We start from the raw sequence: 27,402 nt of genomic DNA on the forward strand, positions 1-27,402 counted from the left end.
ACTGTATTACCTCTACTGTGAACCTAGAAACTTGCACCCACTTGTGAAAGAGATGTACTCTTGCTCTGGAGTGTGTTATTGAATATGTTAAAGCTGTAGTGAAATACTTCTTCTAATCATGTAGTTATAAAAATTTTTTAAAAAATGATAAAAAAATAAGAATTAGTAGAGGTGAAAAACATTACCACTGAAATCTACCTGATGACTTTTTATCCATGCTCAGATGCCAAGAGCTCAGAAAGTAACCGACTGTCACTAGTTATAATCAGATATATAGAGATTAGAAATGCATGTGCAAACATCTTAATGTCAATTGCACTGAAAATGAATTTTTCTGTATGAAATGATGTATCTTAATAATGAAATGGAGATCTTTTTTAAAGGTCAAAACCTCATTTAATTTTATGTCTTATAGGGTTTATACGGAGTACAATATTGTATAACTGTATTAATTCAACCAATTCAACTGTAAACCTAAAAATTTACAGCCAATTTTGAAAAAGATGCATCTTAGCTCAGAAAATTGTTGTTGAATAGGTCAGTGCTGTTGTAATGAAATGCTTCTTATAAACAATAAAAAAAAAAGATGTTAAAACACATGAATGGAATATGCAGGATGTGTGGGGCATCATGAAAAGACCAAATTTATGCATCATAGAAAAAGAGGAAGGAAAAGAATCTCAGGATAATAGTATTGACCAGCTCTTCAACAGGACTGTAGAAGAAAATTTTCCAAAATTAAAGAAAGACATGCCCATAAAAATACAAGCACACAGAATAACAAATAGACAGGACCAGAAAAGAAACTCCCCACAGCATATCACAGTAAAAATACTAAACATACAGAACAAAGAGAGAATACTTTAACCTGCAAAAGGAAACAAGTCACATATAAAGGAAAACCCATTAGATTTACAGCTGACTTTTCAAAGCAAACTATGAAAACCAGAAGAGCCTGGAACAAAGTACTGCCAGTTCTAAACAACCATAGATGCCAACCCAGAATATTTTACTCAGGAAAAATATCTATTGTATATGAAGGGAAAAAAAAATCTTCCACAACATGAATAGGCAGAAAGATATACGTGTCCACAAAACCAGCCCATGAAGCAACACAAAAAGCTGAAGAAAGGAATGACTATACCCAAGGAGCAACAGAGAAAAACTAAGTGAAGGTATAACTGGAAACACAAGAATAGACCAAGAATGCAAACAGAAATTAAAAGGACAGGAATCAATACACACCCTTCAATTAAAATTTTAAGTATCAAATGATTAAATCCCCCAATGAAAAGACACAGGCTAGTTGAATTGAATAAGAAACAAAATACACCTTTTTGCTCTCTACAAGAATCCCATCTCACCTTCAAAGATAGGCACTACCTTAAGGTGAAAAGATGGAAAAAAATCTTCAAGCAAATGGCATGAAGAAACAAGCAGTAGTTGCAATATCTGATAAAACTGTCTTTAAACTAAAACTAATCAGAAGAGATGAAGAGGGTCACTTCAAGATATTACCATCATGACCATATATGTACCAAACTCTGGTGCACCCAACTTCATAAAAACAACACTACGGGTGTGGGGACCTAAAGGCCCCACTTTGCATAGGTCCAAAAGGAAGTTACTGGGGGCATGGCCTGGCTTGCTTTGAAAGTCTGAAGAATACTTCCGCACTGCTGAGGAGTGCATGATCAGTGTGTGACCCTCAGCGGGGAGGGGGGAGTTCCAGGTACCTTTATAAGCTTTGTAACACCTGCAATAAATGAGTCCCTGCCTAACTAGACTCCCCGTTGCCTCTGAGTGTCCCCGGGGAATGGAGGCGGCATGGGCCGGCAAACGGCGTGCTTACTCATCCCCAATCATCACCTCCCCAGGGGTTGCTGGTTCGAACCCCTGGCATACAGGACTTTAAGATACAGGTTAATCCTAACTCACTAACAGTTGGGGACTTCAATACCCCACTGTCTCCATTAGACAGGTCAACTAGACAAAGAATAAACAGAATGACATTTGAAATAAACACTACCATACATCAAATGGATCTAAGAGACATCTACTGAATATTTTACCCAAGCATCAAAGAATATACTTTCTATTCAATGCCCCATGGAACTTTCTCCAAAACTACATGCTGGAGCACAAAACAAACCTCAACAAATACAAAAATATTGAAATAATTCCATGCATTCTATTAGACCACAATGAAATAAAGCTTAAAGTCAACATCAGAAGACGCCCTATTAACTACACAAACCCATGGAGATTAAATGATATACTCCTGAATGATGACTGTATCAAAGGAGAAGTTAAGGCAGACACAAAGTATTCCTGGAATTAAATGAAAAGGACAAAGTCCCAATAAAACCTCTGGGAACATTAAAAGCAATTCTAAAAGGAAACTTTATAGCCTCTATTAAAAAATCAGAAAGAACACAAATAAACACATTGCAACTCAAAACTTGTGAAAGGCAACAACAAATGAAACCCAAACCCAGCATACAAGAAGTAATAACAGAAATCAGCAGAAATTAATGAAGTTGAAACAAACAGAACAATAGTAAGAATCAATAAATCCAAGAGCTAATTCTTGAAGAAGATAAAGAAAAGAAAATCAAAAAACAAAACAAGATAGACATAGCCTTAGCCCAGTTAATGAAAAGAAAGAGCACTCCTAATCAAAAAAATCAAAGATGAAAGAGGAAACACCATAACAGACAACAAAAAGAACCAAAACGCTGTAAGGGACTACTTAAAAAACCTACAGGCTATTAAATTTGAAAACCTAAAGAAATGGATGCATAATGGGACTCAAAAAGCTAAACCAAGAAGAGATGAACAGCTAAAAGAAATCCAAACATACAAGGAAATGGAAACAGAAATACAAAACCTCCTGAGTGAAAAAAAGCCCAAGTCCAGTTGTATTCACAGCAGAATTCTACCAGACATTTAAAGAAGATCTATATCCAATATTAAAATTATTCAAAAACATAGAAACAGAGGGAGAACTCCCAAATTCCTTCTATGAAGCCAGCATCACACTAATACAAAAACCAGGCAAAAATACAACCAAAAAAGAAAACTATAGACCCATATCCTTAATAAACATAGATGCAAAAATTCTCAACAAAATACTTGCAAACCACATTAACAACACATCAAAAAGATCATCCACCATGATCAACTAAATTTTATTCCAGAGACACAAGGATGGTTCAATATACATAAATCAATATGTATATGTATACATATTGCATATAATATATGTAATAAATCATATAAATGGACTCAAGAACAAAAATAACATGGCTATTTCAATAGATACAGGAAAGGCCTTTGACAAAATTCAACATGTATTCATGATAAAAGTCCTAGAGGGAATAGGACTGGGGGACACATACCTCAACATAATTAAAGGCATATACAACAAACCCACAGCCAACATCATTCTAAATGGAGAAAAACACAAAGCGTTCCCAGTAAAATGAGGAAACAGACAAGGATGCCCACTATCTTCTGTGCTTTTTAATATAGTGCATGAAACTCCTGCTAGAGCAATAAGACAAGCGAAGGAAATTAAAGGAGTATTAATTGCAAAAGAAGAGGTCAAATTATCCCTTTTTGCAGATGATATGATATTATACATAATAGGTTCCAAAAATTCCACCAGAAAATTCCTAGAAATGATTAACATGTTCAGGGAAGTGGTAAGTTAGAAAATTAATCTACAAAAGCCAGTAACCTTTCTATATAACAATAATAAGCAATTGGAGAAAGAGTACATTGTAAGCCTCCCATTCATAATCGCCTCAAAAAATATCTCAGAGTAAACCTGACCAAAGAACTTAAGGATCTCTACAATAAAAATGTCAAATCTTTAAAGAAAGGGACTAAGGAAGACAAGAGAAAATGGAAGGATATCCCATGCTCATGGATTGGAAGAATTAATATTGTCAAAATGACCATCCTACCAAAAACCAATTATAGATACAATGCAATGCCAATCAAAATTCCCATGACAATCTTCACAGAATTAGAAAAAAACATCCTAACATTCATAAGGAAGCACAAAAGACCCCAATACCCAAAGCAACCCTGAGCACAAAGAGCAATGCTGGGGGGATTACTATAACAGATTTCAAACTATATTACAGAGCTATAGTCAAATAAACAGCACAGTACTGGCAGAAAAACAGACCCATAGATCAATGGAACATAACTGAAGGACAAAAACATGAGTACATGCTATTTCAGTCACCTGATATTTGAAAAGGGGACAAGAACACTCACTGGTGGAAAGACAGCATCTTCAGCAAATGGTGTTGGCAAAACTGGATCTCCACCTGTAGAATGAAACTAGACCCTTATCTTTTGCTTTGCACAAAAGTCAACTGCAAATGAATCAAAAATCTCAATGTGAAATGCAAAACTCCAAAACTTCTAGAAGAAAATGTTGGCAGTAACCTACAAGATATAGGTTTGGGAAAGGACTTTCTAAATCAGACATCAAGTATTCAGGAATTAGGTCAAGAATCAACAAGTGGAACCTCATTAAACTAAAAAGCTTCTATACAGCAGGAGGAACAACAAAGGAATTGATGAAAAAAACAGAGTGGGAGAAAAACCTTCCCAGCATACATCTGACAGAGGTCTAACATCCAGAATATAGAAAGAACTCAAAAAACAAAGAATCAAGAAAACAAGTGACCCAATTAAAAGATGGGAGTTCTTATACAAGAATAAACCCTCTGAGTCTAAAGCCGGAAAAAAAAAAAAAAAAAGATGGGCTAAGGAGCTGAACAGAGTTCTCAACAGAAGAAATAAAGATGGCTATGAAACATCTTAAAAAGTGTTCAATATCATTAGTAATTAGGAAAATACAAATTAAAACCACTTTAAGATTTCATCTTACCCCAGTCAGACTGTCTAAGATCAAGAGAGGATATGAGGAAAGTGTAATGCTCATTCACTGCTGGTGGAACTGCAAACTCGTGCAACCCCTATGAAAAGCAGTGTGAAGAAATCTTAAACCAATGAACCCAGTTATACCACTCCTTGGCATATAGTATGTTTGTTGCTGTTTTTCACACAGTAGCTAAGAGATCGAGCAAACTAAGTGTCTCTCTGCTGAGTGGATAATAAAAATGCCGTACATTTACATAATGGAGTTCTACTCAGCAGTAAAGAAAGATGAAATCATGAAATTTTCAGATAAATGGATGGAATTGAAACTGTTATACTAAGTAACAACAGACTCAGAAAAGCAAATGATGTATGTTTTCTGTCATATGTGGATCCTAGCACCAAATCCTTACATATGATTATGTATCCTGATGTAACTGCAGGAACCAGGGTAATGGAAAGGAACCAGGGAAGTAAAGGGAAAGAAGGAACCTGGGACTGAAGAACAGTAGGAGACAGGTGTTACCAAGGGAGAAATGGATAAAATGGGGATGTTTATGATAGGGTGGGTTATAGAAGGAACCTTGGGAATAAAGGGAAAGAAGAAGCTCAAGAGAGGTGGAACCACAAGAGACTGGTATTATCAAGGAAGAAATGGAGAAAATGGGGACACTTTAAATGGCAAAGGCAAGAAAGGTGAGAGAGAGAGAGAGAGAGAGAGAGAGAGAGAGAGAGAGAGAAATAATGCCTAGTGTAAAAAAAAGCCCATGGTAATTATAGTAGTCCAATAACCTAATGATAAATTACACATAGAATATTTCCACATGAGTCTATGTGTATAACTGAAGGCTACATAACAAGCAAACAGTGCCAGACAGGAAAAACCTTCCTTTGAGTTGTTGGACAGGGCAGTCCAAGAGACTCCCCAAATTACACAGGCTATTGCCATAGCTCGTGATGGTCTCCCAGAACTTGAAGGTAAGACGCTATTGCTGAAGACAGAACATAACTTTGGATGCAGGATTTGGAGCTTGAACTGACCTGGAAGTCACTTCCCCTGAAGGCTAGCTTTCATAGCTTTGGAGAGCACTACAATGTGCTAAGGGAGAACATCAATCAATGGTCCACATTAGATTCAATACTGAATAACCGCATCAATGACTGGCACATCATACAACACTGGGACAGTACTGGCACTTTTATCTTGGGGGCAATCAACAGCTACCTAATTGGACTAAAATCCAAGTCAATAGGAGGAACCTGAGAGTGAAGAACAGTAGGAGACATGTGTTACTAAGGGAGAAATGGATAAAATGGGGATATTTAAATGGGAGGGGTAGGGTGGGTTATAGAAAGAACCTTGGGGATCAAGGGAAAGAAGAAGCTTAAGAGAGGTGGAACCACAGGAGAAACTCAAGTGTGGTACTGTAAACATAGCCAAATACACGTGGTTGGAGAGGTCATAGATCTCAGAGAAAACCTCAAGACTGTCACATCCCTAGACTAATGTAATTTCTTCCTATGTGCAAAATATGTACCCTTATATTTACAGACAAATATCCTAGTCACCATTCACCAAAGAAGCTTCTTTTGTACTAGACAGAGTATTACAGATTACTACAACTGGTCACACACACATTTTCTGTGAATTGCCCAGGTCTAAGTGGCACATCTACAATGCAACCTCTACACCAAAGGCTCACAGAACATAGAAAGAGGGGTAATGAGGATACCAGTGAATCTCTTGATTCTCATTAATGAAGCTCCCTCATGTGGCAGAGGGCCAGACATACAAAAAGTTACAAATGGCCAAAAGTAGAGATTAACAGTCTGCAGAATGCTGGCCCTTGGAAAGGACTTCTATATTAAACTTCACCCATCCAGAGCTCAGGGACCCTGTGGAAGAGGGGACAGAAAGACTGTAAGAGCCAGAGAGGAGGTATATGACCTCCTGGGCAAATAAGAGTCCTACAAGCTCCTGGGACCCTGCGCATATGAACCCACAGCAATGGTGTAAACATGCACAACCCATGCAAACTCAAGCAGACAAAAACCCAGTGTAGAACTGGGGAAATGGACAGCAGACCCCAATCTTAGCTGAAGAAATATTGGCAACTGGTAACCGCTGAGTAACGAAGAGCTGATCTTCCTAAAGTGAGCGATTCTAGATAGGCTTAGACCTCAGTAGATGATCTTGCACTGAGGAACATCTGGGACACTAACTTGACACAACAGGCCTTAACACAAATGACAAAATGTATGATACCAGTGTGGAGGCTATGTGAAGAAGTTAGTGGAAAAGGGGGTAGAAAGATGATTAAGATTGATTGAGATGTCTGTACAAAACACACAAAAATTCAATTAAAGAAATTTTATTATTACTTTTATTTTATGTGTATGTGTGTATTGCCTGCATGTATGTGAGTGCACCCATGTCCTGCAATGACACGGAGGTCAAAAGAGAGCTTCGGATTTCCCTGGAACTGGAGTTGAGGACAGTTCATAGCTGCCATGTGGCTGCTGGGAATCAGACCTGTGTCCTCTGCAAGAGCAGTCAGTGCTCCTAACTGCTGAGCCATCTCTCCAGCTCCTCAATTAAAGAAATTTTAAAAAACAAAAATCAAACAAAAAAAAAGACAAAACAATAAAGCAAGAACAGATACAAGTAAAAAGAACCAAACAGAAATGCAGAAATAAAAAATAGTTGCCAGAGTACTAAGAGTTCATTTGCAATGCAAGATGCAGTAAGTATGAAATATTCTTAAAGCACTGAAAAAACATGAATATTATACAGTGAAGGTTCCAATGTATATCTAGTAGGATTTTAAAAGATGAACAAAAAGAAAGCCAGAAAGGTAGCTTTTGAACAGCTTGTAGCCTGTAATTCTATTGAAAGACATGAATTCTCATATAGAATACTTATAAAAGAAATGACAAACTGTACTCCAGCGAGTGCTTCATCAACCACAAATGGCACTAGAAGGCAGTGGAGCATTAAACTTAAGTGCTAAAAACAGAATGTAAGCCCCAACTAAATTATTAGTTAAAATGAGTGCAACTTATCTTTCAAATGCATGAAGTCTGAAAGCCCTTACAACCCAAAGAAATTCACAGAAATTCATTAAAACATACTGAATTGCCAGGCATCTTGGTACACATCTACATTTTCTGCACTTGAGAGGCAATGATAGGAGTATCCTGAATTTGAGACCAGTCCAGACTCAATACTGAGACTCAAAAAACCATTTAATCAAAAGTGGGAAATTAAAAACAAGGAAAAAGGAGGTAGGGAAAACCAAGTACTAAAAAAGTCAAACAGTAAATGCACTCGTAAAATATGCCAACAAATATAATTAGTTACTGATTCTAAACCAATCATTCTTATCTTTAAAGAAATGAGCTTATGGAAACCCTGAGTTCAAGCCTGGGAGCTCACATGGTAATAGAACCAACTCTGCAAGGTGTCTCTTGATATCCACATATGTACCATGGCATGTGTACACATGTGCACATGTGTGTGTATGCACACACTAAAATAGTGTAAAAAAGAGAGAATGGATGAAATGACAGAGGCCAGACTTGATAGAAAAATGAAACTATTCTGTATGATACCATTATATACCTGTCAAAATTCACAGACTGTGTAATACCAAGAGTGAATCCTAATATAAATTATGGCATTTATTTAATCATAATAATGCATCAATTCTGACTCAATGATTGTAACAAACATGCCAAACTAATACAAGACAGAGGGGAAAAAAGCATCAAGACATATTCACAAACTAAAGATTGCGCAGGTTTTTGAACAAACCTAAAACCACTTAAAAAACAAAGCCTATTAATACAAACAAAATATGATATAAAGTTCAACAAAAAAAAAATTAAAAGTCATTATGGAACAAAGGTGACTTTTTTCTCTTAATATTTGCAAATTTTTTGTAAATCAGAAAGATTATTCACTTGTGGTTTAAATAAAGTCCATGCAGTAAAATGCCATTATGTAAAAGATGCTTATATCTTAGAGAACATGAATGAGTAACAAAAAGAAAGAAACTACAATCTGTATTGGGTTATTTCCCATCAGCTTTAGATCATTAAATATACATATCTATGAGAACTTCTCATATATAATCTAAATACCCATGAAGTCACTTTATATTTTTAGTGCCTTCAAAGATTTTATCAGTAATTATAAGCAATTATACATGGTATAAGAGAATAAAGTACTTATATAAATAATTCATCCTTTTTGCTATTTAACGCAGAGCCTTACTCATAAAACCAGGAGCCTCACTTTCTTCCTTATTTATTCATCTTTTTAAATTTGAGACATTTAAATTTGAGGCAAATTTGCAGCCCAGGCTAGCCTCTAATTTGCAATCCCCCTGCCTTAGACTAAGAAGTAGAGGTCATTATAGGCATGTCATCACCAAGTCAGGCTTCAACAGCTCAAACATGTAATAAAAACCTCACTTCCACCGTGAAATAAATATATTTTATAAATGGGTGTAACAATACATTTAGGCTTACTCTAATTTCTTATGTAACTAAAGAAAGTAAAATTGTCAGATGCCCCATTATTTCAAACAAATGCATGCTTTATTAATAAAAACTAAAACATACATACAAAAACTGAAGATAAAAAGCAACATTAACAAAACTTGCTTTTCTAAAGACAAAACAAACACTACTCAAGCAAAAAATGAGGAAAAACCTAGGGATAAGGCAGATATAAAAAAAGGAGCCAAAACAACTAAAAGCTGAGGGAGAGAATATTATGAATCAGTTTGTGGCAAAAACCTTAAGTACTGAGATAAAATGGCTAAATATGTGGAAAAACGTAACTCTCAAAGCTAATCTAGAAACAGAACTGAATAAACCAATAATTACTGGAAATTTTAAACTAAACGTACTTGAAACAAATAGCACCTTTTTTTCTTCTTTTTTTGTTTGTTTTTTTTTTTGTTTTTGTTTTGTTTTGTTTTTTTGAGACAGGGTCTATGCAGACCAGGCTGGCCTTGAACTCAAAGAGATCCACCTGCTTCTGTTCTGAGTGCTGGGATTAAAGGCATGTGCCACCATGTGTGGCCTAACAAATAGTATCTTACAGGAACCTTTTTGAAAACAGAAGCTCCACAAGTTTATTTTATGAAGCTGTAATGTTAAAATTTTAAAAGCAGATTTACATATTCTCTGGATGGTGTTCTACAAGGATTTGAAAACCATGTAAGTTTTCACATGATAGCTGATAAGGACTCCAGAAAAGCAGAAAACAAATTCATTCTAAAGAAAACCTATCCGCTACAATTTTAATTATATTATAAAGACACACATTTTAAACCTTGGCAATATTCTATACATTGAAGTAATAAAGAACATATTACACACTACAGTGACCACAGTATGCAAAGAAAAACTGTTCCATTGAGCGAGCCTTTCTTTGGGATAATAATTTGGAATAATTTTCAATTCGCGTGTAGTATCTAGGTAATGTGATACTAAAAAGAATAATAACATTATTAAAGAAAATGTTAGATCCTGAGCAACTGAGAAAAGGCTTTGAATTGATAGTTGATATGGAATTAAATACTGTACAACTTCAACGAGTAGGTAATACTTAAAATTTTATAAATTGTTCTTTGACTTGTAGCATAGAAAATTAGTAAATATTCATACTTTCTAAAATAAAATCACAAATAACATAAGAAAATGACTATAAAAATTAGGACACCAGTTGTTTATTGCAAGGGAAAAACTGTGCTAAGTAAATTGTTGCTGTCTGTAGAGAATTAGATAAATATTTTTACAATTAATGCTCACTATTTACAGGCAATTAATTTAACATAACAATTCAACAAATCTAAAACCAAGGTTATTTGCCACTTAAAATAAGACCACCTGGAATGTGAACACTATTTGTTACTCACACACTAGAAATAATTAGATGGGCAGTAAGCAAAGTTAAAGCTAAGAACAACTGCATATTTAAAAGCTTCCATTACATTTTCATATACGTAGGAAGTGGGCAGTTTCCTCATTTGTAGAAGATATGCTATCTTTAATTGTATCAGAAGAAAAGTTTACAGTCACACACATAATTGGAAAAAACAAAATAAAATTATATAACATCTTAAATATTTATGTGACTGCTTATTGCACTTTCAAAGTTTAATATCTGTTTACAAATTGACATAAAAATCTAAATTTTTTCTTTTTTTTTTTTTTGGTCTTTTTGAGACGGGGTCTCCCTGTAGCTGGCCTGAAACTCACTATGTAGACCAGGCTGGCCTTGAACTCACAGAGATCCGCCTGCCTCTGCCTTCTGAGTGCTGGGACTAAACCCTGGCCTAAAATATTTTTATCCAATTAAAATATTATCATTAGAAATTTATCATGTATTTTGCTAATAAAATATATTTACTGTATCTCTCCTGTATCAATACATTCCAAATAACTTCCTAATTCCAGGTAATGCCATGTGTTCTTTCAAGTTAGTCTTAATAACATTTATTATATCAAATATAATGCTCTGGTTCATTCTCCACTTAAATATATACATATTTACAAAAATTCCAGGGGAAACTTCAGGAAACATGATGATGGGAATGGGTTGATAAAAATGTGTTTTAGACTACCCTTTATTCCAAAAATTTAAGAATTTCATGGCACACAGAAAAAAAAAGAATGAATGACTGAATAAATGAATGAATGAACAGTATCAAATTGAAAGTAGTATGTATTTGGTATAGTCTTTTCAATGCTGTTGTCCTCATTATTCAGCAAGGTTAGCAGAAACAATGTGCATCACCTAATAAATGGAAAACCTTTTAAAAAAGCAGTGATAATAACAATATTCTGAAAGTGTGGCCTAAAATTGCTAAAATCATTTTACAAAGTCTGTGAAGTCAAAATTATTTTCATAATAATGCCATTTTCCTTTTCCATTATAATCTCTTTATGAATAAAAAGTGAATGGAATTTTATAGAAGCAGTATAATGCAATACATATCACAATTGCTTAAATGCAAAAGAACATATGGGTATCTAGCTATCTTCTATAAACACTGAAATGACCTGCAAAAATATAATATAAGGCCACTCTTCATACTATATATTTGTTTTATTTTAGACAGTGTTGGAGGAGTATATGGTATACCTGTGTACCTGTGCATGGAAGCCAGAAGAGGTGTAGGGTGTCCTGTTCAATCAGTCTTGCCTTACAGTGAACTTGGAGCTAGGCTGATGGCCAGCAAGCCCCAGCAACTTGCCTCTGCCCACCTTGCCAACATAGGCGTTATAGGCATGTGTGGCCATGTCTTGCTTTTTACATGGCTGCAAGAGATCTGAACTCAGGTCCTCATGCTTACATAGCAAGTGTTCTTACCCACTGAGCAATCTGAACAACCATAGGCAGTATTTTTTTCATAAAATAAAACTTAATTTAATCCATTTAGTATTATTTTAAATTATTTTGTAATCATAGTAAATCAAGTAAGATATTTTTATTTTCTTTTACTTTGAAATAAATATCAACAGTGCTAACTATCAAAGAAAAGTCCTATGAGGTCCCTAGTAGTTTTCAGGAGTATAAAGGAGTTTTGCGGAACTGGAGAGACAGCTCGCGGTTAAGAGCACTGACTGCTCTTCCCAAAGACCCAGGTTCAGTTCCCAGCATCCACATGGAAGGTAACACTCTCTGTAACTCTACTTCCTGGGGATCCAACACCTTCTTCTGACCTCCAGGGGCACTGTATACACATGGTGCACTTACATACATGCACACAACACTCACATACATAATTTGTTTTTAGAGTATAAAGGAGTTTTAAGAACATAAAGTTTAAAGCATGCTAATTGTCCTCATTAAAATCCCAAAGATACTAGAATTATGTGTATGCAAATAAGCACAAAAAAAATTACAGTCTTCCCTCAGAAGACAATCCAACCAAGTAACTCCCAATCCCTGGGATCAGGTACAAATGTGAAAGGGTTAGGTTCATAAATGAACATGTTGTGGGTCAAGTAATACCATATGCAATAGAGGCAAAAGATATTACTAACATCAAATGTCAAATTACAAGCATAGCACACACAGAGTGCCATCAACACAAAGTCGAGCTATGATCATTTCAATACACTCAAAACTCACTGTTTTTCTAAGAGCTGATTATATAGTCACTCCACCAATATGTATTCTGGCACTGTAAATAGCACTTAATACAGAAATAATAGTAATATATAAACTCCACAGAACTTGAGCATGCCAGTCTTTCAGATGTCACTTGAGATTTCTCAAGATCTCATCATTTTAACAGTCATTTGAAACCAGAGAAATCTGTTTTCTAATCTAGAAACAATAGTGTCAAAACTAATATGGGGGCTGGCAGATGGCTCAGCAGTTAAAAGTTTGTACTCTTAAGTCGGGCGTGGTGGCGCACACATTTAGTCCCAGCATTAGGGAGGCAGAGGCAGGTGGATCTGTGTGAGTTCAAGGCCAGCCTGGTCTGGGTCTACATAATTAGTTCCAGGCCAGCTGGTGCTACAGGGAAACCTGTGTCAAAAAGACCAAAAAAAAAAAAAAAAAAAAAAAAAGAAGTTTGTACTGCTGTGCCAGAGAGGACCAGAGCACCCATTATCAGGTAGCTTACAATGAAAAACCTGTAACTGTAGCTCCAGCGAGATCCAACACCTCTGGCCTCCACAGGTACACACACACACACACACACACACACACACACACACGCACCACGTGCACATACACAATTAAAAATAAAAATAAACTTAAAAACTCTTCAGATATTTGTATATATTACAGTACTAACAATTTGTGAAACATTATACCAGATGATTCACATGTATGTTATCCCACAAAGTCTCACAATATTACAAAGCAAATATTTTGCAATAGAGTTTCATAAAGGCATAGTAATTTCTTCAAACAACTTTTTCAATTTATATTCTTCTTTCCAAAAAATTTGATGGAAAGTTGGATAGTCAAGAGTACGTTATTGTAATCATGAAGACTGGAGTTCAGATCACAGGACCCATATAAAAGCCAAACAACATGTAATTCTAAGAGGAATGGAAACAGGAGGATCATTTGCTCAGAGCAGCAGAGAAAACAGGAGCTACATAATTGGAATTATAGCCTGCTCAATGGGAAAGAACTCATGTGTAAACATAGCCCAATATACATGGCTGGAGAGGTCACAGATCCTAAAGAAAACCCTATGTCTGTCACATCCCTAGACAAAATTAAATTTTCACTGTAGGGTACATATGGATACAAACACTGACCACTCATCAACAAAGCTTTTATGTGCAACAGATGGGGACTATTACAGAGTTCCACAACAGATCAGACACAAAGAATAATGTCTGTGAGATGCCCAGCAGTAAGTGACACATCAACAGTTCAACCTCTACACCTAAGACTCAGGGAACATAGCAGACAAGGAGGCAGAGAGATTATTAAATGAATCTCTCAACTCTAACCAGTGAAGCTTCCTCATGCCACAGATGGTGATTAGCACAGAAAACCACATCTAGCCAAAATGTAGAGAATAAGAGACTGCAGAATGCATGTTTAATATAGGACTCCTATATTAAACTTCACCCACCCAAAGCTCAGGGACCATTGCAGAAGGGGGCAAAAAGACTGTAAAGGCCAGGGGTGGTAGATGACCACAAGGAAATAGTTTTCCAGGCAGCTGGGGGAACCTGCTCATATGAACTTACAGCAGTGGTGACAGCATGCACAAGATCTATGCAAACTCAAACGAGACAAAACCCCAGCATACAACTGGTTAAATGGGTACAAAGCTCCAACCTTATCTGGGGAACTATTAGCAACTAATCAGTGCTGGGTGAGGGAGAATTGGTTTTCTTTAAGGGAGTGGTGCTAAGTAGGTTGACCAGGCTCCAGTGGATGAATTTACATGGAGGGACATCTGGGAACGCAAACTTGATTTGACAGGCCTTAGCATATATGACAAAATGCATGAAATCCAGTGGGCAAATCTATAATTAAGGTCTGCCACACATTTACTGTCTTCAGTTACAGCACCCCAAGGTCTGTGACATCAGTAGCCTCCACACATCTTTCTCCTTCAAAACCAAACTCAACATTCTCTCCAGCTCTGCAAAGGTGCTTTCCACTGTCTGTTGTTTCTTCTAATCAAACACTACCTATAACTTTTGACTCCACAAACTGTACTAATAGCCTGCATTATAACTTACACAATTAATTAACACATCTTGTATGTTGGAATGTATTATATAAATGGAATAAACACAAGACCTTCTGAAGAACTATTTTTTAGTGTTTATTTTTAATTATTGTGTATGAGTGTACTGCCTACATATCTGTAACTGCACCCCCACGTTGTGCAATACCCACAGGTGTGAAAAGGGAGTCAGATACCCTGGAACTGGATTTACGGGTAGTTGTTAGTCACTATGTGGGTGCTGGGAACTGAACCTGGGTCTTCTTCAAGAGCAGTCAGTGTTCTTAACCACTAGGCAAACTCTCCAGTCCTTACTTTCTGCTTTACTAAAGATGTAAACTGTTCTTGAGTAGAGGAATGCTTTAAGTGGATACTCACATGCTATAAGACCTTTGTTCAATTCCCTCCCCAACGGTTACCTATATCCCTCAACCCTCTGAGTTTGACCCAGCAGATGAACCAACCACATATACCTGTCCAGAAGCTCCTAAACAACATCTGGCCCCTCTTCCTAACCCCTCCTCTCCCCATCCATTCACCCAGGACCCCTAACCCCCAAAATTCTTCTATCTCTACCCCCCTACTATGTCACCACCCCAATCCCAGTCTCTTCTCTTCCTCATATTGCTGATATACTCCCTTTAAGGGAAGTGGCAGGGAAGGATGATGGTCACCACACCAAGTCCATGACCCTTTTTCAATAGCAGAAATGGATCATATTAAAGACAAACTGGGGTCCTTTTCAGAAAATCCCCTTCATTTCATTAAACAGCTCAGTAGACTGTGCCAGATTTACTCTCTAATGTGGCATGATGTCTGTTACATACTCACTTTCACTTTAACTGGAAACGAAAAAGCCTGCACTTGGAGGGCAGCCCAAGAGTATGCTGACACACTGAACCAGCAGGACCCTCTCTCCCCAGGGGGAGCGGAAGCTGTGCCCTTGTCTGAGCCAAACTGGAACTACCAGGCTGATGGACCGGGCACCTGGTACCACCTTACCAGGTCACCTGACTCGCCAAAGGCATGCAACAAAATACCTACTCTAGAGTTAATTTAGAAAAATTCAAAAGAGTAGTCCAGGGCTCATCAGAAAACCCAGCTCTCTTCTTAAACAGGTTCATTTATTAACAGATCCAGAGACCCCAGAGGGCATGTGTGTTTTATGGAACAATCAATCTCGGACATTAGGGGTAAGCTCCAGAGGTTGGAGAAGGGTCCCTTGACACCCCTGGCTGAGCTCCTTGAAATGGCCTTCAGAGTCCTTAACAATAGAGAGAAGAAAAAAGAAAGAAAGAGAGAAAGGAAAAGGAACCTCATGTCATTTTCAATTTCTAGCCTCTGCCCTCCAGAGATGGTCACCACCTCCCTCCCCTGACCGGACTCTCCAGTGCAGACAACCCCAGGCTCTTGCTTCAGGTGCAAACAAACAGATCACTGGGCAATTGATTGCCCTAATCCCTGACCTCCTAGTAGAGTGTACCCAGCTGCGGACAATAGGGACACTGGAAAATGGATTGCCAGTGAGATCTTCTGGCACCTCTGCTCCCCTCCCCAATCCATTAATGGCACTGATACAATGAGGAGGTCCAAGCTCAAGGTCCCTAGCCAGGGTAATCCCTGGCTCATCTGAACTCAGGGTAACAGGGATGGTGGCCACCATCAACTCATGGGCTTTATTTTCCTTGTTAACAGAATGGCCAGGAGACATCTCATCTCTCTTTACCATTAACAGGATGCCAGAGCATCCCCATGACCCAAAAGCACTCCCCCATGTCCCTGTCAAGTTGGCAACCTCTTTTTAACACATTCCTTCAGAGTCATGTTTAACTGTCCCCTGCCCCTTCTGGGACAAGATTTCTTCTCTAAATTAAAGGTCTCCATTCATATTCTTCCCCTGGAGACAACTTCTATTTTTCTTCTAACCCTGGACTCAAGTGACACTCCATAGCTCTTCCAAGCCTCAGATCCACTGCCAAAACCCAGTATTCCTGCACCCCACCCATTACTACCCCTTGTAAATCTCCAGGTATGGGACACAACTAACCCTCCATTGCACAGCACCACTCTCCTGTTCTCATGTCCTTCAAAAAAACCTTTCTCTGCCCCCAAACACACAAAGGGGCCTGAAACCCCTTATCCACTGCCTTCCTCAGGGTTCTTATGTCCTTAAAAACCCTTCCTATATCGTACAAGAACAATATCCCCTGCCCCCAAACACACGGAGGGACCTGAAACCCCTCATCCACTGCCCTCCTCAGGCAGGACTTCTGGTCCCCACTCACTCCCCATGTAACATTCCCATCCTGGAAGTTGAAAAGTCTAACAGATCGTCCACCTAGTTCAGGATCTCCAAACCATTAATGAGGCTACAGTTCCCATTTTCCCAGTAGTCCCTAACCCCTATACCCTCCTTTCCTCCATTCCCTCTAACATCTCTTATTTTTCAGTTTTTGACTTAAAGGATCCCTTCCTATAATACTTTTACATATCCTCTCCACCCCTCTCTTCACCTTCACCTGGGAGGACCCCAATACGTTAAACTCCCAACTAACCTGGACAGTCCTATCCCCTCCATGACAGCCCTCACTACTTTGGACAGGCCTTCCAAAAAGACCTGGTCTCCTCAGACCTCTTTCCTAGTTTCTTTCTCCAGTATGTGAATGACCTTCTTCTCTGTAGCCCCACTCACCAAGATAATCCGTGTCAATCCACAGCTGTCCTCAATGCACTAGTACCTTGGGGCGATCAGATATCAAGATCAGGCACAGGTCTGCACTTCCACTATTTCATATTTAGGTCTCTATTTCCCCTAAGGGCTGCTCCATTCTCACTTTCAGAATTCAGAAGCTGCGCACATATCCCTTACCCAAGACAAAAAGAGACCTTATGGCTTTACTAGGACTGTTCAATTTCTTCCACATCTGGATTCCCAATTTCTCACACATAGTTCATCCCCTCTGTGAGGCTACTAAGGAATCTACAGATGAACCCATTCTCTCCCCACTCTCACCAAGGCTTCACAGATAAGTTTACGCATGCCCTCTCCCAAGCCTCAACTCTGGTGTTCCCCGACCCTGTCAAACCTTTTTTCCTCTTCCTTCATTCTAACCAAGGGCAGGTGTTAGCAGTTCTCTGCCAAAAGGCAGGAGACACTTATGCTCCTGTAGCCTATCTGTCTGAACAGTTGGATATGGTCTGTAAAGGCTGGACCCCCTGCTTGCAAACCCTGGCTGCAGTCACCCTCCCAATATCTGAGGCTAACAAAATCTCACTACTTAGCCTGCTATGTTCTTTCCTCACATTCACTCAGAGATCTGCTAAGTCACAGAGCTTTCTTGTCCCTGCCCACTTTCTGAGTGCGAACTCTGCATGCTTTTCTTCTGGATCCTAACCTCATCTCTGAGCCCTTTCCCCCACTCAATCCTGCACCTTATCTAACACTCCTTCCCCGATGGACAGATATAGTCCAGTTCATTCTGGCTCTGAAGTTTTAAACTTCACCCTAAATCCTTTCTCCCGTATTCATGATTATCCTTTCCCACAGATGGTGGATTGGTTCATAGGTGGAAGGTCCCAAAAGAGATGCCCGCCCCCAGGCAGCGGGCTATGTTATTATCAAAGGAAATCCTCACCCCCCAACTTAATATATATACTCTTGTAGAAGCTAATCCCCTCCCTCCCTGCACCAACTCCCAACAGACAGAACTCACTGCACTGACCCAAGCCCTTATTTGACAGAGGGAAAACAGATCAACATTTATATTGATTCTAAATATGCCTACAATATCATATTACTCTAACATCTTATATGGAGGCAGAGAGGATTCCTAACCGAAAAGACAATGGCTATTACTAATGCTAACACCAAGCATGTGCAAAATTCAGGACTCAATCTTATATGGAGGCAGAGAGGATTCCTAACTGAAAAGACAACAGCTATTACTAATGCTAACACCAAGCATGTGCAAAATTCAGGACTCAATCCCCATTAACCACTGGGGGAAAAAATAATAAATACCAAAGGTTCATCCATATATTTAAGACACTTGACATTTCAAAACATCAAATATAGGAGAATACACAAATATACTTCACAGCAAAGGGAAGTATACATTAGGTCAGAATGTGTGGATTTAAACTCTGGATTTACCTGATTTTGTTACCTGCATAAATTTCCCAACATTTCTAAATGTGATTTCATAATCTACATAATACCTACTTAAGTGATCAGTAAGTAATGAAACCAACAAAGCAATTCCTTAAGATAACAGTAAAACAGGAGTTTTAAAAACCTAAAAACTTTTAAGAAAAGAATTTAATGTTTAAAAAAGATATCAAACTTGACAACATGGTACATTCTGTTAGACTTCCTTATGTTTGGTTTAGTGTGTTATTTCTAAAATTTTTAATAGCACATTAGAAGGAAGGAAAAGTGCCAAAGAGTGAACCTTTCAGTTCTTAGGGCTTGTTACAGACTGTAACCCAGCACTACCCACCTGAACCCATTGTATTTGCATTAAGTGAAGTCACACAAGAAAAACTGCATATGATGTCTTAAAACATGTGTCAATGTCATTGTGCTGGATAGCTTTACTGTCACCTTGACACACCTGGGTTGAGGGAGTTTCAGTTGGGGAATTGCCTCTATTGGACTGGCCTGTGGCCATGAGGGGCATCTTCTTGATGAGTGATGTGGGAGGTGCCACACTGTGCCACAGCCCACTGTGGGTGGTGCCACCCCTGGGCAAGTGGGCGTGTGTTGTATAAGAAAGCAGGCTGAGCAAGGGCCAGGGAAGCAAGCCAGTAAGCAGCATTCCTCCATGGCCTGTGCTCCAGCTCCTGCCTCCAGGATCCTGCCCTGAGTTTCTACCTTGGGCTTCCTGATGAACTCTGACCCAGCAGATGTAAGATAAAATAAACCCTTTCCTGCCCAAGTTTATAGTGGTCAGAGTATTTTGTCACAGCAATGAAGAAACAAACTCAGACAGTCACTGATTATTAGTGTTCCACATATTTCAGACTGAAAGCTCTTAACTCTGTCTTTATAGTAAAAGTCATTACATTTATATATTTTTCACTTTTGTGTTTCTAACTGTAGCTCCACAATAACATACAGACTTTAAGCAGCTAGTCCTTTAAACAGTTCTATGTCAATTAGTCCCTAGGTCAACAAATTATATTCGGAGCTAGATAATCATAAAGGAACAAAACTGTTTTCAGTACAAAAGTAGTTTTCTGCATGCTTTTAATTTTCATGTGGCCTTGCGGTTCTGATAAATTTCTATAATAGCATATAACATGATTATCTAAATATCTTAGGCATTCTATATTTAAACAGTCGAGTAGAGGATGGGTACGGTATCACATGTAATCCCAGCTTCACAGAGGAGGAAACAGGAGGATTAAAATGAATTCAGGGGCAACCGAAGCTACCTTATGTAATCCTGTCCCAGAAAACCAAGCACTGGGGAAATAACTTAGTATAAAAGCTTGACTAGGATATGCAAGGCCTTGGGCTTGATCCCCAGCACCATTAATAAATAAATGAATAAACAGTCAAGTAAAAGAAATGGAAATTATGTTATTGTATGATTATCCCTTTAATTACATTCTTTACAGGCTTACATGAGTGACAGAAGTAAATAATTGAGGGGGGCTAGAGAGTTGGCTCAGCAGTTAAGAGCACAGACTGCTCTTGCAGAGGAGCCGGGTTCGAGTCCCAGCACCCACATGGTGGCTAAAAACCACCCTAACTCCAGTTCCAGGGGATCCACCACCCTCTTCTGACTGCATGACACAGGTGTGCTTACATGTAGGCAATACACTCTTACAAATAAAACAATAAAATATTTTTTAAAAAGAAGTAAATAATTCAGAGATCTGAATTCAACCACTAGAAAATCCATGGAGGTCAGAAAAGAAACTAGTAAGGGGCCATACGGAGGGGGAAGAGGTCATAAGAGGAGGAGACAGAACGCAATGATATAAAGAGGAAAGAGGGAAAATGGAACAAGGAGGTGAGGGAGTAACAATGCGGTGGGAGAATGGAGACCAAGGGAGGGAATATTTGGAGGGATAACACTAAAAACCTGTTGAAAAGTTGTATGACAAACTACTACTGTAGAACCTTCCTAAAAATCACACACACACACACACACACTCACACACACACACACACACACACACACACACTCACACACACACACACACACAGAGGCACATTTTTTTAAATGGAGTTATGCAATAATGGAGAGACAATGCTCCTAACAGACACCACAGGCTAGCAAATAAAAAACACAATGCTAGGAATTAGCTCCCTCCTTTGTAGTTGTTTTATGGGGGAAAGTATCCACAGATCATTGAACAATGCTACCTATTGCAACTGCTCTTGGTTATCCTCTAGAACTTGACAGTAAGGACCTATTATTTAAGATACTGCAACCATGAGTCTGAGAACATGGAGAATCAAGCTGGTAATGACCTCAAAGATTCCCCTACTGGCTGACTTTCATAGTCCTGGAGGGTGCTATGCACACTACTAGAAAAGTAAAAATCAATCTTATCCAGCTGGGAACCCTGACAGCAAGAATAATTTTGTTAGGAAGGTATGCCCACTGATGCAATAGTGGCACATGTTATGGAAGTAATCACTTTCTGACTGAACATAAGGCTGTTTCACAAAATGAGGCTCATACCTGGCAGTTTCATCAGGGTCAAGAACCTGTGGCTAGACATGTCACAGGCCATGGAAGAGAATCTACAACTGTGACTCTGCTACATGGACCTAGTATTAAACTGACACCTAATAGCTTACTGTTATATCCATAGATTAGTACATCTCTCAACTCTCACCAGAGAAGCTTCTTGCAACAGATGGCAAATAGCACAGAGACCCACAAACTGGTCAAGGTGCAAATATAAGAAACAATGCAGTGCTGAGCCCTAAATGGGACATCTATATCACAGCCCTTACCCAAAAGTTCAAGGAGGTGGAAAGATTTTAAGTTCCAGAGGTGAACAGATGAATAGAATGAGAGTGTTTTCCAACCACAACAGGGCAATTGTACGTATTTACCCATAGCTCTGGCAATGGCATACACAATATCTGCACAAACCCAAGTCAGACAAAACCCCAACATGGACGGGAGAGGTGAACACAAAACAGCAGCCTTAGGTGAGAAACCTCTAGCAAATGATAGCTACTAGGAGAGGGAGAATCAGTTTTGTTAAGAATTGACATCAAGTAGGTTGACCATGCTGTGGGAAACAGATCAAAAGTGTTTGAGGAACACAAATTGGAACGTGATAGGCCTAAAAAAGAGGGAGAAGGAGGGAGTCGAGAGATGGATCTGAAAGAGACGAGTGAGGGGATTAAACTATGATCATAACACATTGTCTGAAATTCTCAAAGAATCAATTAGAATATTTTTAAAGCACTAATTATTGCAGTGAACAATGTATTTAAATCAGAGTATCCCAGTAACTCCAAAATGCACAGACTCTTAACTATAGACCTACGACTCCTCCATTCCTCATTACACTTAAGTCTTCTGGTAAGTACTCAACTGGAAAAGTACATGTGCCTCCTAGGTAAATGCATTTGGTTATATAACTCAGTACGAGTATTAGCAGATAAAATTAAATTAAAGGAGTACTTTTATACTAACTACCTATGTTTTGAAAGGCTATTCTGGGCTGAGCATATACTTTAGTGTTAAAGCTCATGCTTAGTATGTTCAAGATCCAGGTTCAATCTCCAAAACTATAAAAACAAAGCAATGTTTTAAAAGGCTATTTCATTAAGGTGGCTCACATTTACATAAAACTTCAATGACTTCAACTGTACCTCATCCTGAAGTTCATCACCACTTTTAACAGAAGCAAGCATATCATATAAGGTACAGCAAAGATCTTCTATTCTTGGCGCTTCAGTCATTTCCTTTAAAGTTGCACTCAAGTACTTCTCAACTTCACACCACAAAAAGGAACCATTTGTTTTTTCCACAGGCTTGAGTTCTGAGGTGCAGTGCTCCTGAAAATGTTCACTAAGGAACTTCTTGTAATCTAAGCTTATAGTTTTCTGGGCTTCACCATTTATTGGCAGTTCATCAAAGTGGTCCAGATCATGCATGTCAAATGAAAATGCTAAGTTTTTACCAAAAAGTACTCTACCACTACATTGGTTTTCTGCCATCTGGACAAGAGCAGTAAGATCATCTTGACTAAAATGAGAAATAATTCGATTAGTGGCATTACAAGCTGTGGTGGCAGATGACGATGGAAAGGGGCCAAACATCTGTCTGATAGCCTTTGTCTCCATGTGCCCAACAGAGTCCTTCAAGTGAAATGTCATAAACAGAAATGCAGCCCCACTTTCAATTGCTTCTCTCCCATTTTCCGTGCCAACTATTTAAAGACAAAAGAAACAATATTAGTTCAATTGAATCATTGTTCAACTTATCATTTAAAAAAAGAAAAAAAAAAAAAAAAACCCTTCCACAAATATCTTTGAGTTAAATCCAACAACCAATCAACTTAGCACAGAAAAATTCATTCCCAAATGACTTTAGGTAAGCAAACTATTACTAGTAATTATTCTATATTTAAACACAGAAGCTACCTAATAACCACCTTTTCTAAAAAATAAGACATTACTTAAAACTTATTCTTAATTTTTTAAATATTTTATCATTTTTATTTTACATGTATGAGTGTATTGCCTGCATGTAGGCAGGGGCACACACACATGGTGCAATGCTCGTGGAAGTCAGAAGAGGGCAGCAGATCCATTGGAAATACAGTTACAGACCATTGTTAACTGCCATGTGGGTGCTAGGAATCAATGCAGGTCCTCTGCAAGAACAAGCCAGTACTCTTAACCACTGAGTCATCTCTCCAGTCCCCAAAAATCTTATTCTCTTTTGGTAATATTAAAATATGTACTGTTTTTATTTTATGTGTATAAATGTATTGCTCTTTGTGTGTAAGAACACCTGTATCATGCAATGCCTGTGGAGGTCAGAAAAGGGAGTTGGATTCCCTGGAACTGGGGTTATAAATGGTTGTTAGCCGCCATGTGGGTGTGCTGGGAATCAAACCCAGGTCCTCAGCAAGAGCAGCCACTGCTCTTAACTGCTGAGCCATCTCTCCAGCCCCTTAAAAAGTTTTTTTTGGTTTTTTTTTTTAAAGTTACCTGTGGTAGGTAGTGCCCGAGGCAGAGGCAGGTGGATCTCTACAATAGCAAATTCCAGGCCAGCTGGAACTACAGAAAGACCTCCCAAAAAAAGTTTTTAAAAAGTTTAGTTTGATGACAACCAATAGTAAAAGATGAAAAATATCTGAATTACAGATTTGGAGATGAAAGGAAAACTCAAAGATTTATAGTTTTCTTTCCAGTAAGTACCATAAACCTCCAAGACAAGAAATACAAGAAATAAATACCTATAAATTTATACAACTCTCATTCAAAGCCATTTAAAAGCATCAGTACATACATAAGTTTAAAGTAAATTTAACCATACTGTAAAATATATAAGAAAGCCAACCAGAAAGAACACCCTTATGAAAATAAGAAGAGATAAAGAATCAGCCCCTGTGATTCAGGGAATCAACTTCTCATATCCAATTTTCTCAAATGAAAGGAAAAAGAAAAAAAGAATTTCAGAAATTTAAAAGAATATTGTTACAGCAGAAAAAACAAAAAATTTAAAATCTTCAAGAGGTCCTAATATCAATGTGTCCCACCCTAAATAATACTAATAAAGTTGGCAAGGCAATTAACAGCAGAATTATTCCTGAAAGAGTAACTAGTATTTCTCAAAAATACTGAAGAGTTTAGATAGCTGTATCTAAATTCCTACATGGCCAGGAACTGACTCTATTCTTTGTTTTCAGCCCTACTGTCTACTACACATTTTCTCCTTCAGCCAAAAAAGATGACTTACTATTAAAAGCAATAGGTCCTACCAGGCACCATGGCACCCATATACCTGACTACTAAGGAAACTGAGGCAGGAGGAGCACCTAATCCAGGAGTTCAAGCCCAGCCTATATAACATAGCAAAACTCTATCCTCAAAACATAAAATTCCCAAACTTGTGAGCAACACTAAATAAACTTAGCCACTTGTATGTGTATACATACCACACATATGCAATAATAATGATTGAAGATGAAGTCATGAATTTGAGAGGGAGTGGTAGAGGACACCAACGTTGCAAGGGAGAGAGGGAGATGTGGAAATGAAAACACAGTACTCATGTATAAAGTAAATAAAATACTTAAAGGTGTGATTTGAAAAAAAAAAAACAAAAAAACAGGAGGTCCTATTTTATGTCTACTTCCATATCCTCACTTATCACTGGCAGAAACTCTGATTTGTTTGAATCATATTCATGTTTCAATTCCAACTCTCAGCTACCTCTTCCCAGAGGAGTACAATGTTGTGCTTATTTTTATATTCTCTAACTCCACCTAGCCCCAAATGAGATCAACAAAGAATAGTTGACTTAAACTAAATCCAGCTCAAAGTGACATCAGACTTTTTATTTCTATGCTATATCACAGGGCCTTGTTTTTTTAATACATGCAATGTTTACATATGTTTTGAATACTAATAATTTGCATGTACAAATAAGCAATTTCATGTCTATTCCCAACTTTTTTCAAGGATAAAGTCTATTTCTATTATTACAATTTAGGGAACATTATCATGTTTATTTTTCTAGTATTAAGAAAATACATGGCCAATGTTTTCTGTAAATTATACAGTACTTTCAAACTCTTGTTTTATGTAAATGCTCTTTTATTATATACATTGCTTGACGATTTAGCTAACCACCATCCCTAACTCCAGTTCCAGGGGCTTCAACACCCTCTTCTCACTTTCATGGGCATTGCATGGCATAGGCACACTTACACACATGCAGGCAATACAATTTTCTTTTTTTTTTTTACCTTTTACAAAAACTTAATTGAGAATTTCATACATGAATATGAGATGTTTTGATCAAATCCATGCCCACTCCCTCCCCTCCAACACCTCCCATATCTCCCCATCACTTTTTTCCTTTTCTTTTCTCTTTTTTTTCTCTTCTTTCATTTATTTTTGGGGGCTTTTGGCTACTCTAACACTCCGCCCTCTGAAGAGGTAACCCTAAAATCTTTGAAGGATTAGATACAGGCTCCCAAATTCTTTTAACATTTTTGGCCTTTGGAACAGAGTATGCTGCTAACAGGCCCAAGGACATTTTGACTTTTAGCCAACAAACTGGCAACTTTTCTTTGGGGTCTTTTTACCATAACTGCCTAGTGAATTCCTACCTCCTATTCAATAAAATTAATGTTTTTAAATGGCATTCTTGTCATCTTTATAAAACAATTTACTAAAACTTCCACATAAAGTTATCTTACTTTGTCCTAACAAAATTATTCCCTATTTGTACATGCTAAAATGGGTATTTGAGCTGGAAATTTTGCTTCAGGAAAAAACAGCTAGGAAGTCATTAAACAAGAGTCATGGCAGCCTCTTTTTCTCCAAACACACTTTCCCTCGTCCCAGAGTCCTTTAACCACCTAAAAGTAGGTACGTTTTGAATTCTTGCTTACCAAAATTAATGATAAAATAAATAAATCACTTATTATGGCACAACCACCTATTTCGGCATAACACAATTTGTGTATCTTGACATAAAAATAAATTATGAGAAGCCATGAGTCCATTTACAATAATGAAAATTGTACACTCAGAAAGATCAACACAGATCAAAAACAACTCTTTCAAATTTCAGATCTTTTAAAGAGTACTGTTTTATCTATAAAATTTCAAAAATAACAGGTACTGTAAAAAATTTTAACTTAGGTCACGGTGTTTCATAAATGTTGATGTCCTTGCCTAACGAATAACTCCTCTTCAGGGCAACCTACTCAACCATATGTCTAAGTCAGGCTAAACACATATTTTCATGTAACGGTGGTTACAAATCACACAGTGCTACTCTAGAAGCTTCAATTTACAACACTGATTAATAGTATTTGTGGCTATGGATGACTAGCCAGGTAAAAGATACAGACAAGAGCATTCTGAAAACAATGAATTCTTCCAGGTACACTCAGAAGGCCTTCAGATGCTCTGCTGCCTTCCTAGGAACTCACGAGGTCTCTTTCTCAGCCCACATTGAGAGCTGCATTCCTAATGCTCTGGCTGCACAACAGAAAAGGGAAATGCTGCACTGTCCCCAGGAGAGCACAGCATTGGAATGAAGATGTG

At 37.9% G+C, this 27,402-nt stretch overlaps 1 protein-coding gene across 6 annotated transcripts in view; it reads right to left on the minus strand.

Moving 5' to 3' along the window:
• Ascc3 (activating signal cointegrator 1 complex subunit 3) overlaps nucleotides 1-27,402 on the minus strand; it is a 379,245-nt gene that overhangs the window by 318,893 nt on the left and 32,950 nt on the right. For 5 of the 6 annotated variants that reach the window (XM_029558579.1, XM_029558580.1, XM_029558582.1 and 2 more), the window contains one exon: nucleotides 22,948-23,540. In XM_029558579.1, coding sequence (XP_029414439.1) covers nucleotides 22,948-23,540 — 593 coding nt within the window. The remainder of the gene's footprint in view (nucleotides 1-22,947; nucleotides 23,541-27,402) is intronic. The other variant, XM_008822937.3, reaches the window with a different exon arrangement.

This window comes from Nannospalax galili, unplaced genomic scaffold, assembly GCF_000622305.1.
Source record: "Nannospalax galili isolate Female #2095 unplaced genomic scaffold, S.galili_v1.0 scaffold448, whole genome shotgun sequence".
NCBI classification, from domain to species: domain Eukaryota; kingdom Metazoa; phylum Chordata; class Mammalia; order Rodentia; family Spalacidae; genus Nannospalax; species Nannospalax galili.